The sequence below is a fragment of the Callorhinus ursinus genome, unplaced genomic scaffold, assembly GCF_003265705.2.
Source record: "Callorhinus ursinus isolate GAN/ISIS: 27379988/994484 unplaced genomic scaffold, GSC_fseal_2.0 scaffold20, whole genome shotgun sequence".
Taxonomy (NCBI): domain Eukaryota; kingdom Metazoa; phylum Chordata; class Mammalia; order Carnivora; family Otariidae; genus Callorhinus; species Callorhinus ursinus.
Window position 1 is genome coordinate 31,003,791 of NW_027397082.1, and position 17,041 is coordinate 31,020,831.

Genomic DNA, 17,041 nt, shown 5'->3' on the forward strand with positions numbered 1-17,041 from the left:
GTGGAAAACCCAAAAGACTCCACCCCAAAACTGCTAGAACTCATACAGGAATTCAGTAAAGTAGCAGGATATAAAATCAATGCACAGAAATCAGTGGCATTCCTATACACCAACAACAAGACAGAAGAGAGACAAATCAAGGAGTCTATCCCATTTACAATTGCACCCAAAACCATTAGATACCTAGGAATAAATCTAACCAAAGAGGCAAAGGATCTGTACTCAGAAAACTATAAAATACTCATGAAAGAAATTGAAGAAGACACAAAGAAATGGAAAAACGTTCCATGCTCATGGATTGGGAGAATCAACATTGTGAAGATGTCAATGCTACCTAGAGCAATCTACACATTCAATGCAATCCCCATCAAAATACCATCCACTTTTTTCAAAGAAATGGAACAAATAATCTTAAAATTTGTATGGAACCAGAAGAGACCCAGAATAGCCAGAGGAATACTGAAAAAGAAAAGCAAAGCTGGCGGCATCACAATTCTGGACTTCCAGCTCTATTACAAAGCTGTCATCATAAAGACAGTTTGGTACTGGCACAAAAACAGACACATAGATCAATGGAACAGAATCGAGAGCCCAGAAATGGACCCTCAACTCTATGGTCAACTTATTTTTGACAAAGCAGGAAAGAATGTCCAAAGGCAAAAAGACAGTCTCTTCAATAAATGGTGTTGGGAAAATTGGACAGCCACATGCAGAAGAATGAAACTGGACCATTTCCTTACACCACACACAAAAATAGACTCCAAATGGTTGAAAGACCTAAACGTGAGACAGGAGTCCATCAAAATCCTAAAGGAGAACACAGGTAGCAACCTTTTCGACCTTAGCCGCAGCAACTTCTTCCTAGAAACATCGCCAAAGGCACGGGAAGCCCGAGCAAAAATGAACTATTGGGATTTCATCAAGATAAAAAGCTTTTGCACAGCAAAAGAAATAGTCCACAAAACCAAAAGACAACCGACAGAATGGGAGAAAATATTTGCAAATGACATATCAGATAAAGGGCTAGTATCCAAAATCTATAAAGAACTTATCAAACTCAACACCCAAAGAACAAATAATCCAATCAAGAAATGGGCAGAAGACATGAACAGACATTTCTCCAAAGAAGACATCCAAATGGCCAACAGACACATGAAAAAGTGCTCAACATCGCTCGGCGTCAGGGAAATCCAAATCAAAACCTCAATGAGATACCACCTCACACCCGTCAGAATGGCTAAAATTAACAAGTCAGGGAACGACAGATGTTGGCGGGGATGTGGAGAAAGGGGAACCCTTCTACACTGTTGGTGGGAATGCAAGCTGGTGCAACCACTCTGGAAAACAGTATGGAGGTTCCTCAAACAGTTGAAATTAGAGCTACCGTTCGATCCAGCAATTGCACTACTGGGTATTTACCCCAAAGATACAAATGTAGGGACCCGAAGGGGTACGTGTACCCCAATGTTTATAGCAGCAATGTCCACAATAGCCAAACTGTGGAAAGAGCCAAGATGCCCATCGACAGATGAATGGATAAAGAAGATGTGGTATATATACACAATGGAATATTATGCAGCCATCAAAAGGAATGAGATCTTGCCATTTGCAACGACGTGGATGGAACTGGAGGGTGTTATGCTGAGTGAAATAAGTCAATCAGAGAAAGACATGTATCACATGACCTCACTGATATGAGGAATTCTTAATCTCAGGAAACAAACTGAGTGTTACTGGAGTGGTTGGGGGTGGGAGGGATGGGATGGCTGGGTGATAGACATTGGGGAGGGTATGTGCTACGGTGAGCGCTGTGAATTGTGCAAGACTGTTGAATCACAGATCTGTACTTCTGAAACAAATAACGCAACATATTTTAAGAAAAAAGAAAAAGAAGAAGATAACAGGAGAGAAAGAAAAGGGGAGTATGTCAGAGGGGGAGACAAACCATGGGAGATGATGGACTCTGAAAAACAAACTGAGGTTTCTAGAGGGGAGGGGGTTGGGGGGATGGGTTATCCTGGTGATGGGTATTGAGGAGGGCACGTTCTGCATGGAGCACTGGGTGTTATGAACAAACAATGAATCATGGAACACTGCACCAAAAACTAATGATGTAATATATGGTGATTAACATAACAATAAAAAATTTAAAAAAACTAATGATGTAATGTATGGTGATTAACATAACAATAAAAAATTTAAAGAGAAAAAAATAGTATCATTTACAATGGCAACAAAAATACAAAGTAAATAGGGATAAATCTGACAAAAGGTGTTTAAGACTGATCTATACAATGAAATCTACAAAACATTGCTGACAGAAATTAGAAAAAACTTAAAGAGGAGACATACCTTATTCATGGGTCAAGACTCAGTATTGTTAAATGTCAGTTCTCCCTCAAATTGAACTACAAATTCAATAATCCCAATAAAAATCCCAGCAAACTTTTGTGTAGAAACTGACAATCTCATTCTTAAATTCATATGGAAGTGCAAAAAAACTAAAACAGGCAAAACACGTTTGAAAAAGAACACTATTTGATTTTCAAGACTTATTATTAAACTGGAGTGTTTATGACAGTGTGGTATTACACTTGATCTTAGCCAAAAGGCCGAGGGGCTATTGGTGTAAAGATAGTAAATAGACCAATTATACAGAAAAGAGTCAAGAAATAAGCACACACATATTTGGGCAACTGATTTAAGGTAATGTGATGGAGAAAAGACAGTCCAATCTATTCAACAACCGTTACTAGAACAACTGGATATACAAAACAAAAGTTGTTTGGATATATACTTCACACAATATACAAAAATTAATTCAAAATAGATCACAGACATATGTGTAAAACCAAAACTATAAAAGTTCCAAGACACTATTTGCGCCTTTGGGTTAAAGTAAAGCTTCCTTAATAGAAGACCAAAAATACAATAAATACAAGGACAAAAAGGATAAATTTGACTTCACCAAAATTTAAAAGGTTAAAACCAAACTTTAGTCTTCAAAAGACACTGGCAGGAACATTAACAGACAATCCAGACATTGGAAGAAAACATTTGTAAAGCATATATCTGATAAAGGACTTGTATCTAGAATACATACAGAATGCTCAAAATTTGACAATAAGAAAAAAGGCCACCAATTTTTTAAGTGTACAAAAGATTTAAAGAGGCTCAACAAAAAAGACAAGGATGGTAAATAAGCACATGAAAAGATGCTCAATATCAATACTCGTGAGGGAAATGCAAATTAAAACCAAATTGAGATGCTAGTATACACCTATTAGATGCTAAAATTAAAAAGACAGACCATATCAAGTTTTGGCAGAGACGTAGAAGAACTGGAACTCCCCTCCTGCTGGTAGGAATGTCAAATGGTACAATCATTTTGGAAAACAGTTTGGCACTGTCTTAAAAAGTTAAACATACATCTACATATGTTTCTACTACTAGGTATTTACCCAAGGGAAAGGAAATATATGTCCATACAAGGGCGTGTATGAATGTTAGGAGCAGCCTTATTCATAACAACCAAAAACTGGAAACAATCCAAATGTCCATCAACAGGAGAATGAATAAAGGAATTGTGATAAATCCATACAATGAATACTACTCAGCAAGAAAAGGACCAACTTAGTACACACACACACACACACACACACACACACACACACACACAGGAATATTACTTAACCATCAAAAAGAATGAAATCTTGCCATTTGCAATGACATGGATGGAACGAAGAGGGTATTATACTAAGTGAAATAAGTCAGTCGGAGAAAGACAAGTATCATATGATTTCACTCAAAGGTGGAATTTAAGAAACAAAACAGATGAACATAAGGGAAGGAAAAATAAGATGAAACAGAGAAGGAGACAAACCATAAGAGACTCTAACTATAGGAAACAAACTGAGGGTTGCTAGAGGGGAGGTGGGTGAGGGATGGGGTAACTGGGTGATGGGCATTAAGGAGGGCATGTGATGTAATGAGCACTGGATGCTACATGCAACTGATGAATCACTAAATTACCTCTGAAACTAATAACACACTATATATTAATTAAATTTAATTTTTAAATTTTTAAATAAATAAAAAAGGACATAACTATTGATACATACAACTTGGATGAATCTCAAAAGAATTAATCTTTGAGAAAAAAGCTAGATTTACAGAAGTACATAACATATACTTCCATCTATATAAAATGCAAATAAATCTATAGTGAAAGAAAGCAGATCAATAATTGCTTGAGGAAGGGGCATGAAGAAACTTTTGTGAGTGATGGATATGTTCACAATCTTGCTTGAGAAGATACTATACACTTTAAATATGTATTATTATATGTCAATTATACTTTAATAAAGCTGTTTAAAAATGAAATAAAACATAACAAAAAATAATCTTGAAAAAGTTAACAGGACCTATCGAACCACAAGACAGTTTAAGTCTGGATAAGAAATTATAACTCTCTAAACTATAAGAAAAAAATAGTCTCCCAAATGCAAACAACCTCCATATCAGATTTCTAAATGCAGACCAGAGTCTGGAAAGCAATGGATCGATACTTTCAAAACACTAAGAAAAAAAAAATCTTCAAGAAACGTCTACCCAGTTCATACGCAACAGCAGCAGAAATCCTTTTATTATAAAACATTCCTCGTAATTCCACAGTGGTCCCCATACCATTAAAACTAAATTCATTCATTCATTCATCAACTGTATGGACTTATACTCTGTAAAAGTCATTAACTCTTCTTAGAACTGTAGAGATATGGGCTCCTGCAGTGGATGCTACAGAATCACACATCTGATAAACACAGGTAAAATTGTCGACGTTAAGGGTTAGATTATTTGATTCTGGGCAAACCCCGCTCTTCTCACAAGATTCAGAAAGAATAAAATCATTACTGATGGAATGAACCATCTCACGCTATCCCAGAGACTGAGATAAAGCTCAACCTTTGCAGTTCTGAGAACAGTGGGTGGATGAGCAGGAAGGAAGGAGTGCCTCTATCTGCCTGCTTCTCTTTCCCTCCTGCCTCCTCTGCCAAACACAGGAGATCAGAAATCATACCAAAGAATCCTGTTTTGAACTCACTGTGCCAGGGAAACTGGATAAAGGCAAAGAGACGCCAATGGACAAAAATGTGCCTTCCAAATCAATTCTGATGCCACATTTCAGAACCGAGACAGCCACAGAAGTCATTTTCAGCACCGCGCCAGCTGCTGCTGAATGGTTATGGGGCCCTGCAAGCTCCTGTCCCGGCTGCAACTCCCCCACCTGCAGCCTCACCTTGCACCTTGATTCCCAGAACTGTCAGACTGCCATCAGGCATCCAAACTATTCCCCACGCTAAAGTGGGACAGAATGGTGCCTTTTCCCAATACGATTAAAATCCCAATTCTGTGAATACAGTCATTAATGCTACTTATTTAAACCTTAAAATCCCCAATGAATAGATCAATTCAGTAAGTATTTACTGAATATCCACTACAACAAACCTGCAATAGGGTTTTATATCCAAAAGAATCTCTCTCTTCCTGGCCTAAAATGTTGGATTTCTTCCTTTATTCCAAACAAGTATAGCTTCCATATCAAGAAATTCCTGCCATCTGGCGTCAAAATTTGACACTGCACCGAGCAACCTCTATTTGGTATAGGCAAGCACCCTAGACTAAAAAATGTTCTATGTAGCAGTATTTAAAAATCCATTTGCCTGGGTGGCTCAGTCGTTAGGTGTCTGCCTTCGGCTCGGGTCATGGTCCCAGAGTCCTGGGATCGAGCCCCGCATCGGGCTCCCTGCTCAGCGGGAAGCCTGCTTCTCCTTCTCCCACTCCCCCTGCTTGTGTTCCTGCTCTCACTATCTCTCTCTCTGTCAAATAAATAAATAAAATATTAAAAAAAAATCCATTTGGACTAGGGGGCGCCTGGGTGGCTCAGTCGGTTAGGCGGCTGCCTTTGGCTCAGGTCATGATCCCGGGGTCCTGGGATGGAGCCCCACATCGGGCTCCCTGTTCAGCGGGAAGCCTGCTTCTCCCTCTCCCTCTGCTGTTCCCCCTGCTTGTGTGCTCTCTGTCAAATAAATAAATAAAATCTTAAAAAAAAAAATCCATTTGGACTAAAGGGTTACAAGAAAAGACCATTAATTTAAATGAATCTTAAATGAAGACTATTAAATGAAAACTGAAAGAATATGGGAAAGATAGGGCATTCTCCCATCTCCAGCAAATTGAGGAAAAACTGAAATACTGAAAATGATATATCCAAAACACATCTACACCAGCACCACCCCTGGTCAGCCTTTCAACTAATGCTGACCACACTCCTCCTAAGAGCTCAGCAAAACAGAAAGGGTGCAGACTGACGACACAAACAACTGAAAAAAGGAAAACACAAACTAAGAATATAGAGACCTCTTTTAAGTTATACGGTACCTTTGCATTTTCTATAGTCCATGTACTTCAAGAGCTATGATGTGACAGATTCGGGGGTTTTTTTCATTATTTATGTAATAAGGCAAAGAGTGGTGTTCCATCAACTATGATGACTCAACTTCAAACAAGACATTACTTTTTGATTTAACAGGGATTCTTTAGAGTCTTCGGTAAAGATTTACTACAAAATAGGAAGGCTGTGAGAACTAATGAGCACATGTCTACACAGCACATGGTAAAGGCAAGGAGAAAATAGGAGTCATCCTTGATTCCTCCCTATCTCACCCCCATGCAATTATCAAGCTCAGTGAATTAATAAACTAATTATCTCTCTATCCCCACTACATTATCCTAGACAAAATCACCAACACCTTTTCCTTGCCAGGAATTGGCAAACTACAGCCTACAGGCCAAATCTGGCCTGTCACCTGTTTTTGCAAGTAAAGTTTTATTGGCATAACCATTCATTTATATATTGCCTTCGGCTATTTTCATGCTACAGTGGCAGAACTGAGGAGATGTGACTAGCCCACCAAGTCTAAAACATTTATTACCTGTCTCTTTACGAATAAAGTTTGCCAAATTTGGCCTAAGTAGGCTATTAAATAATCCCCTAACTAGTCTCTCTAACACTCATTCAATTCACTCTCCAAACTGCACTCCAAGTGAAAAGTTTTAACGACACAAATTTGATCATTCACTCTTCTGCAAAGATAAACCCAAATTCCTTATGGTAACTCCTGTAACTTTTCCAACCTCCCATCTTGCCACTACCCTTTATGTTCCAGTTATTCTATTTTAATCTCTCCAAACTCACTTTGGAGTTGCTTTAGCCTTTGGGCTTTCAGCATATAATATTTCTCCCAATTGGGATACTCTACCTTTCTTTAGCTAACTCCAGGTCACCCTTCAGGGTCTCTATGTAAATGTCATTTTCTCCAGGAAGCCATTCCTGACCCCTTGGGCTGGAATTCAGTGGTCCTGCATTCCTTCATCACTGACCTTGTTATTAGACTCTAACACATTTTAATTGTCAGGCCAGATCAAGAGCCATATGAGGGCAGAGATAGGCTCTGTGCTGTTAACTATGATACCCTTGCAGTAAACAGGGACTAGTATGTATGAGGTATTTATAAAATCTTGGTTCAAATTAATTTATCCTTTGTATCATGTTCTGAGAATTCAAAGAACTTTTTCTCAGAGATGTACCAAAAATAATCATACCACTTTAGGCAATGAAGATGAAGTAAGTCATGGATTACCATAGCAGAATAAGTTGATACCAAAATCTGAAAACCTAGAAATCTACAGAGAAAACTTCTAAGCCCAACTATTTACACCATATGCATTTTAGTATATTACTGGAAAAAACCTTGATCATCAGAGCTTACCATTCTAGACCATATATAATGAAAACAACAAAAATAATGAAACTAAAAAAAAGTATTCTCCTAATACCTGCTCTTCCCTCTCCTTTTCTTTGGTCTTACTTCTGTAGACTCTAGCAGAGGTGGCATCCTGGGTTGGAATGGCAGAGATCTGATGCAGTGGCATGCTCATCCCAGCCTCCTGTCTGGTTGTCTTCTTTACTGAAGAGAGTCTCCAGTGGTAGAGTCATTTTGGGCCATGGACCTAAAGCTGAGAGGGAGACGACAAGACATAACTGACCTAAAACACTTCAAATTTCCAACAGTGACATTAGCATTTTATATTTATATTCGAAGCAGTTACAATGTCTGACATAAATACTCGGTATTCAAAAACAACAGAAGATAAACGTTTTATGGGGGAAATTTTAACATTTTTCTCATGTAATAAGACGGGAACACCTAAAAGAGGCTATGGATCAGGTACACGTATAATCAGATATTAATTTTCCATTGGCCATTAGGTTTTAAACAGCAGTGCCATCCTTTATTTTAAGAATATTTCTGAAGTTAAATTTTTTTCTTGAAAAAGCACTCATTCTGATAGAAGTAGTGATCTTTCCTTAAAACCACTGCCCTTGAATTCACATAATGGTAGGATTAAAGGTTAAAAAGTCTAAAATAAATTTAAAATATCTATGATCTCTGCTTAACCTTCTGAAAGTCTAGACTCTCTAGACCAGTTGTTGGCAAACTTTTCCTATAAAGGGCCAGAGAAATATTTTAGGCATTGTGGGCCATATTTTTTTTCCAAATTACTCAAATCTGCTGTTGTAGTGTGAAAGCAGCCACAGTAAGTGTGAAAATGAATGAGAATGGTTATGTTCCAATAAAACTTTACTTACAAAAACAGGTGGCAGGCTAGATTTGGCCCAAACCCTGTAGTGCTAACCCTGTTCTACGGAACTTTCTGGGGAAGATGAGGGTCATCCTGGATATTCCTGGGATCCTAAGAAGGCTGCCCTTAGGTAAAATAATAGTTTCTAAATAAGTGATTCTAGGCCCACCTGTCTTTTTTTCTGGTTTTGTCCTACATTCCTCGAGTCCCTGGTAACTGGATTGTGTGTTTTCTATCCCCCCACTCTGTCCCCACTGAAATTTATCAAACTCTGTACACAAAACCAATTATATACCCAAATTATCCATAAGGTTTAATGTAGCAATGTTTCATGCTATTTGAATTTTAACAAAGGATGGAAGCATTAAACCAAAGAATGAATCTCTAATTTGGGGATTTTCACTTACTAACCATGTATTGGAGGGTGGGACAATAGGCACGGAGTGTAAACAACAAGGCCTAACAACTCTGAGGTAATGTTTGATGAGTAGCCATTTATTCTGCCCAACCCTAAGGTCACATCTGAAGAGCAGCCAACTATTCCACCTCTCCCCAAACTCTGCTCTGGACTGAAATAGGTGTTTGTGTGGCTGGCCCCACCTCTGGCAGTATTACTAACCAAACCAATGAGCAACAGAACTCATAGAATTAATTTCTTTCATCAGATTCTCTGATCAACAAACAAGAAGGAATAAGAAACTAGAAGGGATCAACACTACGAGAAAATGAACGAAAAGAATATTGTTTTTAAAAGTTTAGTGTTATAAAAGGTGGATGATCATTGATAACCAATAAAACAGGAAAATACAGGTGATATTAATGTCTAGATACTACAATCAATAATAAAATGTTAGTGTCTACATACTATACATTACATAATCTTCTCTATCTTAAGCCTTTGATGATGCTGACACAAGATGGAGCACTGTGCCCAACAAACGGTCTGAATATTTATGTTCACATTACACAAGACAAGAGGCACTTACTACTTCGTTGTCGTATACTGTCTGGGAGATCACAATAGTCACTGGGGAGCAGTTTTTTCATCACTCATGCATCAAAGTTCTCTGCCCCAGATGGCAAATTCCATGTGGGTTCTTGGAATACTTATTCAACCTAACCATGTCCAGAGCCCCTACTACACATCATACCAATAGCTGCCTTTGGTGCTTCTAGTATAATCATCATTATTACATCATTGGTACATGACCATGACAAGCCTGAAGAGGACTATTTATGACAGAGAAACACAAATGTGAGATAGGGTTTTAAATATTTTATAGAATTTTGAAGGACCGCCCTCCTTACAGCCATTTAAGCTACTCTTCTGATATGAACCCCTATCTCCAGGTAACAGACCTGAAAGTCGGCCTGAAGCAATTCCTCTCCTATGCCATATTTAGGATAAAAATGATCATCTTAAAAACCAAACTGCAAAACAGACCATGCCACTTTTTATGTGAAGGTTCGTGTGAAAAGCATAAAGCAGGTATTAGTCATACTATTTTCTTTGCATGATTTCCAAATATCTGTTTTATATCAATTCATCTGTAATGAAGAGCAATAGTTAAACCTCTGCACTATGCCTGACAATCCAGGCATGAGGACTTCAATTCCACTACTGCTAAAAATACAGCACAACTGAACATCCATATCTAGAGGAAGTAGACAAACTGCCTGTATTAAGAGTATGGAAATGGGGGCACCTGGCTGGCTCAGTCGGTGGAGTATGCAACTCTTGATCTTGCGGTCATGAGTTTGAGCCCCATGGTGCATGTAGAGACTAGTTAAAAAAATAAAATCTTAAAAAAAAAAAACAACACCAAAAAGAGGGGGGTAATATGGAAACAGATATGCCATGTCAATGGATCAGAAGACTTACTGTTGTGAAGGTGGCAATTCTTCCAAAACTGATATACACATGAAGCAATCCCTATCAAAAATTCAGCTGACTTCTAGGCAGAAAGTAGACAAGCTGATCCTAGCATTCATATGGAAATTAGAGGGATCCATGATACTCAAAACAATCTTGAAAAAGAACAAAGTTGGAGAACTCACACTTCCCAATTTCAAAACTTACTACAAAGGAATAGTAATCAAGACATATGAAACTGGAATACGAATAGATACACAGATTAACAGAACAGAATTTAGAGTCAAAAATAAGCCCATGTATCTATGGTCAATTGGTTTTTCAACAAGGGTTCCAAGACTATTCACTGGGGAAAGAACAGTCTTTTCAACATGCAAAAGAATCAATTTAGATTCCTATATCACACAAATAAAAAAATAAACAAACTAAACATCACCAAAATAAAAACGTTTGTGCTTCAACAGACATCATCAAGAAAGTGAAAAGACAACCACAGAACACAAAAAAATCATTTTGAAAAACATACAATAAGGGACTTGTATGTTGAATATATATAAGGGGCTGTCACAACTCAACAATAAATAGACAAATAACCTGATGAAAAATGCATTGTTCAAGAGATTCTTAATTATACAGATTACCAGAGGAGAGGGAGGTGGGAGAATGGGTCAAATAGGTGACAGGGATTAAGGAGCGCACTTGTGGAGATGAGCACAGGGTGAATTACTGTGTTGAATTACTATATTATATACCTGAAACTAATATAACATTGTTAACTAAATGGAATTAAAAACTTTTAAAAAAGGAAAAATGGGTTGTTCAACATCATTAGCCAACAGGAGAATGCAAGTCAAAACCATGAGATACACTTCAATTATGGCTATATTTAAAGACAGGTAAGTCAATGGGGGGAGGGTATGTGCTGTGGTGAGCGCTGTTAATGGTGTAAGACTGTTGAATCACAGACCTGTAACCTCCGAAACAAATAATACATTATGTGTTAAAAAAAAAAAAAAAGAAGAAGAAGAAGAAGATAGCAGGAAGGGGAAAATGAAGGGGAGGAAATTGGAGGGGAAGACGAACCATGAGAGACTATGGACTCTGAGAAACAAACTGAGGGTTCTAGAGGGGAGGGTGGGTGGGGAGATGGGTTAGCCTGGTGATGGGTATTGAAGAGGTCACATACAGCATGGAGCACTGGGTGTTATATGCAAACAATGAATCATGGAACACTACATCAAAAACTAATGATGTAATGTATGGTGATTAACATAATAAAAAAATAAAGACAGATAAGTGTTGGCAAGGATGTGGAGAATCTGAAACCCTCAGACAGTGCTGGTGGAACTATATGCAGCCACTTTGGAAAACAGTCTGGATCTTCCTTAAAATGTGGAAATAACACAAATGTCCATAAATTAATGAATGGATAAATAAAACATGTCTGTATAATGGAATATTATTTAGCAACAAAAAGGAATGAAATATGAATATGCTACACATTGGATATGTGCTACAACATGGATGAAACTTGAAAGCATTACACAAAGTGAAAGGACCAAATATTGTATGATTACATTTGTATGAAATATCCAGAGCAAGCAAATCATAGAAACAGAAATTAGATTACTGGTTCCCAAAGACTAGGGTAGGGATCGAGGATGGGGGCTGATGGCTAAAAGGGTTTCTTTCTGGAGTAATAAATATGTTCTAAAATTTATTATGGTCACGTTGCATAACTCTTAAGCATACTAAAAGCCATAGAATTAGGGGCACCTGGGTGGCTCAGTCGGTTAAGCAGCTGCCTTCGGCTCAGGTCATGATCCCAGGGTCCTGGGATCGAGCCCCACATCAGGCTCCTTGCTCAGCGGGGAGGCTGCTTCTCCCTCTTCCTCTGCCTGCCGCTCCCCCTGCTTGTGCTCTCTCTCTCTATCTCTCTCTCTGTGTCAAATAAATAAAATCTTTAAAAAAAAAAGGCATAGAATTATATATTTTAAATGAGTGGATTGTAACGAATATGAATTATATCTCAATAAAGCTGCTTTTAAAAAGAATATATAAATAATTACTATGAATTAAGATAGAGAAAACTGACCCTCATGGTCAACTAATTTTTGACAAAGCAGGAAAGAATATCCAATGGAAAAAAGACAGTCTCTTCAACAAATGGTGGTGGGAAAATTGGACAGCCACATGCAGAAGAATGAAACCAGACCATTTCCTTACACCATACACAAAAATAGACTCAAAATGGATGAAAGACCTCAATGTGAGACAGGAATCCATTAAAATCCTAGAGAACCTCTGTGACCTTGGCTGCAGCAACTTCTAGCTAGACATGTCTCTAACGGCAAGGGAAACAAGGCAAAAATGAACTATTGGGACTTGGTCAAGAAAAAGGCTTTTGCACAGCAAAGGAAACAGTCAACAAAACCAAAAGACAACCGACAGAATGGGAGAAGGTATTTGCCAATGACATATCAGATAAAGGGCTAGTATCCAAAATCTATAAAGAACTTATCAAACTCAACACCCAAAGAACAAATAATCCAATCAAGAAATAAGAAGACATGAACAGACAATCTCCAAAGAAGACATACAAATGACCAACAGACACATGAAAAAATGTTCCACATCATTTGGCATCAGGGAAATACAAATCAAAACCACAATGAGATGCCACCTCACACCAGTCAGAATGGCTAAAATTAAGTCAGGAAACGACAGATGTTGGCGGGGATGCGGAGAAAGGGATACCCTCCTACACTGTTGGTGGGAATGCAAGCCGGTGCAGCCACTCTGGAAAACAGTATGGAGGTTCCTCCAAAAGTTGAAAATAGAGCTAACCTATGACCCAGCAATTGCACTACTAGGGATTAACCCCAAAGATACAAATGTAGTGATCCAAAGGGGCACCTGCACCCCAATGTTTATAGCAGGAATGTCCACAATAGCCAAACTATGGAAAGAGCCTGATGTTCATCAACAGATGAATGGATAAAGATGTGGTACAATGGAATACTACTCAGCCATCAAAAAAATGAAATCTTGCCATTTGCAATGAAGTAGATAGAACCAGAGGGTATTACACTAAGTGAAATAAGTCAATCAGAGAAAGACAATTATCGTATGATTTCACTAATGTGGAATTTAAGAAACAAAACAGAGGATCATAGGAGAAGAGAGAGGAAAAAAAAAAAACCCAAAATCAGAGAACCATAAGAGACTCTTAATCATAGGAAACAAACTGAGGGTTGCTGAAGGGGTGGGGTTTGGGGGAATGGGGTAACTAGCTGATGTAATGAGCACTGGGTATTATATAAGACTGATGAATGGTCAGATGGTCAGTGGACCTCTACCCCTGAAACTAATAATACATTAATGTTAATTGAATTTTTTAAAAAACATAGATAAAACCGTTTTCCTTCGTGCTATCCCTATGTAATTTACCCGATGATATGGAGATAGCCACTGTTATCCTATCGCTTTTTTGGTTTTGAGAAAGATAACAGGAAGAGTGCAAAATCAGCAATCAGAAATCTAAGTTCAAGCCTTGACTCTTGAATACAGTGTGATGTTGGACAAACAGGAATTTCAAAGGCTCTGTCTCCTTCATCTGTAAAACAGAAAGGTAATAATCTCTATTGCATTCACAGGGTTATTATAAAGACCAAAGAAGATTATGTCCATGTGCACAAACGTCAGCATATTTTCCAGCCTGCTTTTTCAGGCATCTGCAATGATTCCCCTCACTGCCTCACAAGGGCCAGTTCATTTGCTTTGTCTTTCCAGTACTATTTTCTGTCTTCCTACACCTCATTCTGATACAAGATTTACACAACTGAGAACTTCAGATCCTTTCTGACATTTATTTAGGATCTCTAGCGGCATGACTCTGAGGGGAAACAAGGCTGACAATGCTATCCCTACAAGGGGAGAAGTAGGAAGGCCTGATCCTGAAGACGATCAGCGTGGCATAATAACTGAGCTATTCTATGTGCTTTCCAAATGGTCAAGATAAATTAAAGATTCTACCCATTCCAACAATGATGCGTGGGACAAATAGAGACAACAAAGAGACAGCCAGGAGAAGACAAAGATGCCAGTCACAGCTTCCCTGACGGACAGTCATCACAGGTCTGCATACCTCCCTGCACCCCTCCTTACAGGGTGCCAGGCTCCAACAGCGGCCTGCTCCTACCCATTGTGTGGTGTTGAATAGTAACATCCTGAATGGCACTCAGAATAAACAACTTTAAGTTAAGCCTGTTTTTATCAGAAGCACATTTCATACAAAAAATGAGAAGCTTGTGTACAGAGGCTAGCAGACACACACACACACACACACACACACACACAAAAGCAGTAAGATGAGAGAGGAGACCAGCTGTAATACACAGCACTGAATGAACAAAGCAGGACTTAACACAGTCAATGTGGATAGCGGGAAAAGAGAGACCATTTGAAAAGGAGGACTGACATAATCTAGTGAGGGGACTAAACCATACCCTGGTTTCTCACTGTGCATTCAGAAGACCAGGAGGCACAGAGGAGTGGGGGATAAAGGGAAGTTCACCAAGGGCACACAGCTTGACATGCCTGTGGGAAACCCAAGATATGTACACAGTACACACTGGGAATCACCAATACACCCATGACACCTGAACACACAGGAACAGAATCCATTTTCCAAGGAAAACCTGCAGAATCAGTAGTTTATGACATTAGAGGCTATAAACAAATGATAAAATCCAGTATCAATACAGAATTTTTAAACAGCAATGAAGAATCGCTAACTTTAAAAAACACCCATCTCAACCAAAATTTAACTTTACACTCAAACAGCAAAACTCCTAGAGGCATTCTAATTAAGCCAAGAAGCAAAATAAGCACATTGCCACTGCTATTATTTAATACATAGTTTAGATTTTTTCTGCTATGTGATAAGACTTAAAAAAAGCACTTTATAGGGGTGCCTGGGTGGCTCAGTCGGTTAAGTGTCCAACTCTTGATCTCAGTTCAAATCTTGGTCTCGGGGTCATGAGTTCAGGCCCCGTGTTGGGCTCCATGCACAGCATGGAGCCTACTTAAAAAAAAAAAAAAAAGAGAGAGAACTTTATAGTATAATAAGAGAGCTAAAGTCCAAAGGAATTTTCTAAGAACTACTAAAATCAGTTAAAGACATAAACATTTGGGCGCCTGGGGGTGGCTCAGGTCATGATCCTGGAGTCCCAGGATGGAGTCCTGCATTGGGGTCCCTGCTCATCAGGGAGTCAGCTTCTCCCTCTGACCCTCCCCCCTCTCATGCTCTTTCTCTTTCTCTCTCTTTCATTCTCTCTCTCTCAAATAAAAATCTTAAAAAAAAAATAAAAGCTCTTTAAAAAATTTAAAAAAAATAAAAACAAACATTTGTATAAAATCAGTAATGAATTCTAGTGTAAGAACAAAGTACATAAATATATAATGTCACCACATGCCTTTTATCTATGCCCTTCTCCTCATTCTCAGCTCAGGGGCAATCCTTTTATACCTTCCTCAGGAGCTACAGAAAACAGTCACACCATCTTTTGAATGTCAATGAATCACACAAAACCAACAGCATTTTTCTGGAGGGACAATATTGCATCTGACAATACAGAGTGACATATCCCAGTGTGTTCTTCACATGGAAACTTAACAGACTTCATTACTAACAAGCTAGTCAAAGGGGTTCTACCAGATGTATTTAATTTAATAAAAACAAGTATTAATTCAGAAAAAAAATATATAATGTCACCAACATTCCTTTATACCAACATAACAAAAATCATGAAATAGAGATGAATGACATAAAAGCTACTTAAGAACTTTTAATGAAAAGCATTCAGTGATTTCAGAGTATATTTGAAAACTATAATAATAGTTTATCATAATAACAATTTGTATTCTTCCCAAATAAAGCATATATATAATGTAATTTCAAGGTCTAAGCAAGATTTTTCTATTTTACAAAATGATTCTAAAATTATGCATAAGAATTAATGAGAGGATCAAATAAAAATGTTGAGAAAGAAGCAATAAAGAGAGGAATCTTCTTGAAATATAGACATAAGAAAGCAATAATTATTATTAAAACAAGATACAAAAGACTGAAAAGACAGTCCAGAAACTGAATTATACAGAAGAGTAAAATAGCAGCCCAAAATTATAGAAAAGGGACAAATTACTTCTTAACTGATGTTGGGATAACTGGGTAAGAATTTGAAAGGGAAAAGAATATCAATTAAGACTCACACTTCATTCACTGAAATAAATTCTGATGGATATAAAAGTTAAATGTTTAAAAAATCCACATAAAACATAAAATGCATTAAGGATGAATATATTAAGGAATTAAAGGGAGACTGACTACCTAAGCCTCAAATTAATGGAAAAAAAGTTACAAAAGGAAGGGATTTATAGATATGACCCTGTAATTAAAAACAA

The 17,041-nt window shown here is 37.9% G+C and overlaps 1 protein-coding gene across 4 annotated transcripts in view; it reads right to left on the reverse strand.

Annotated features, from left to right (window-relative positions):
• MARCHF8 (membrane associated ring-CH-type finger 8) overlaps positions 1-17,041 on the reverse strand; it is a 163,494-nt gene that overhangs the window by 87,296 nt on the left and 59,157 nt on the right. For 3 of the 4 annotated variants that reach the window (XM_025881011.2, XM_025881008.2, XM_025881009.2), the window contains one exon: positions 7,897-8,076. In XM_025881011.2, the coding sequence (XP_025736796.1) occupies positions 7,897-7,998 (102 nt within the window). In that variant the 5' untranslated portion in view covers positions 7,999-8,076. Of the gene's footprint in view, positions 1-7,896; positions 8,077-9,689; positions 9,856-17,041 lie in introns of those variants that run through there. The other variant, XM_025881010.2, reaches the window with a different exon arrangement.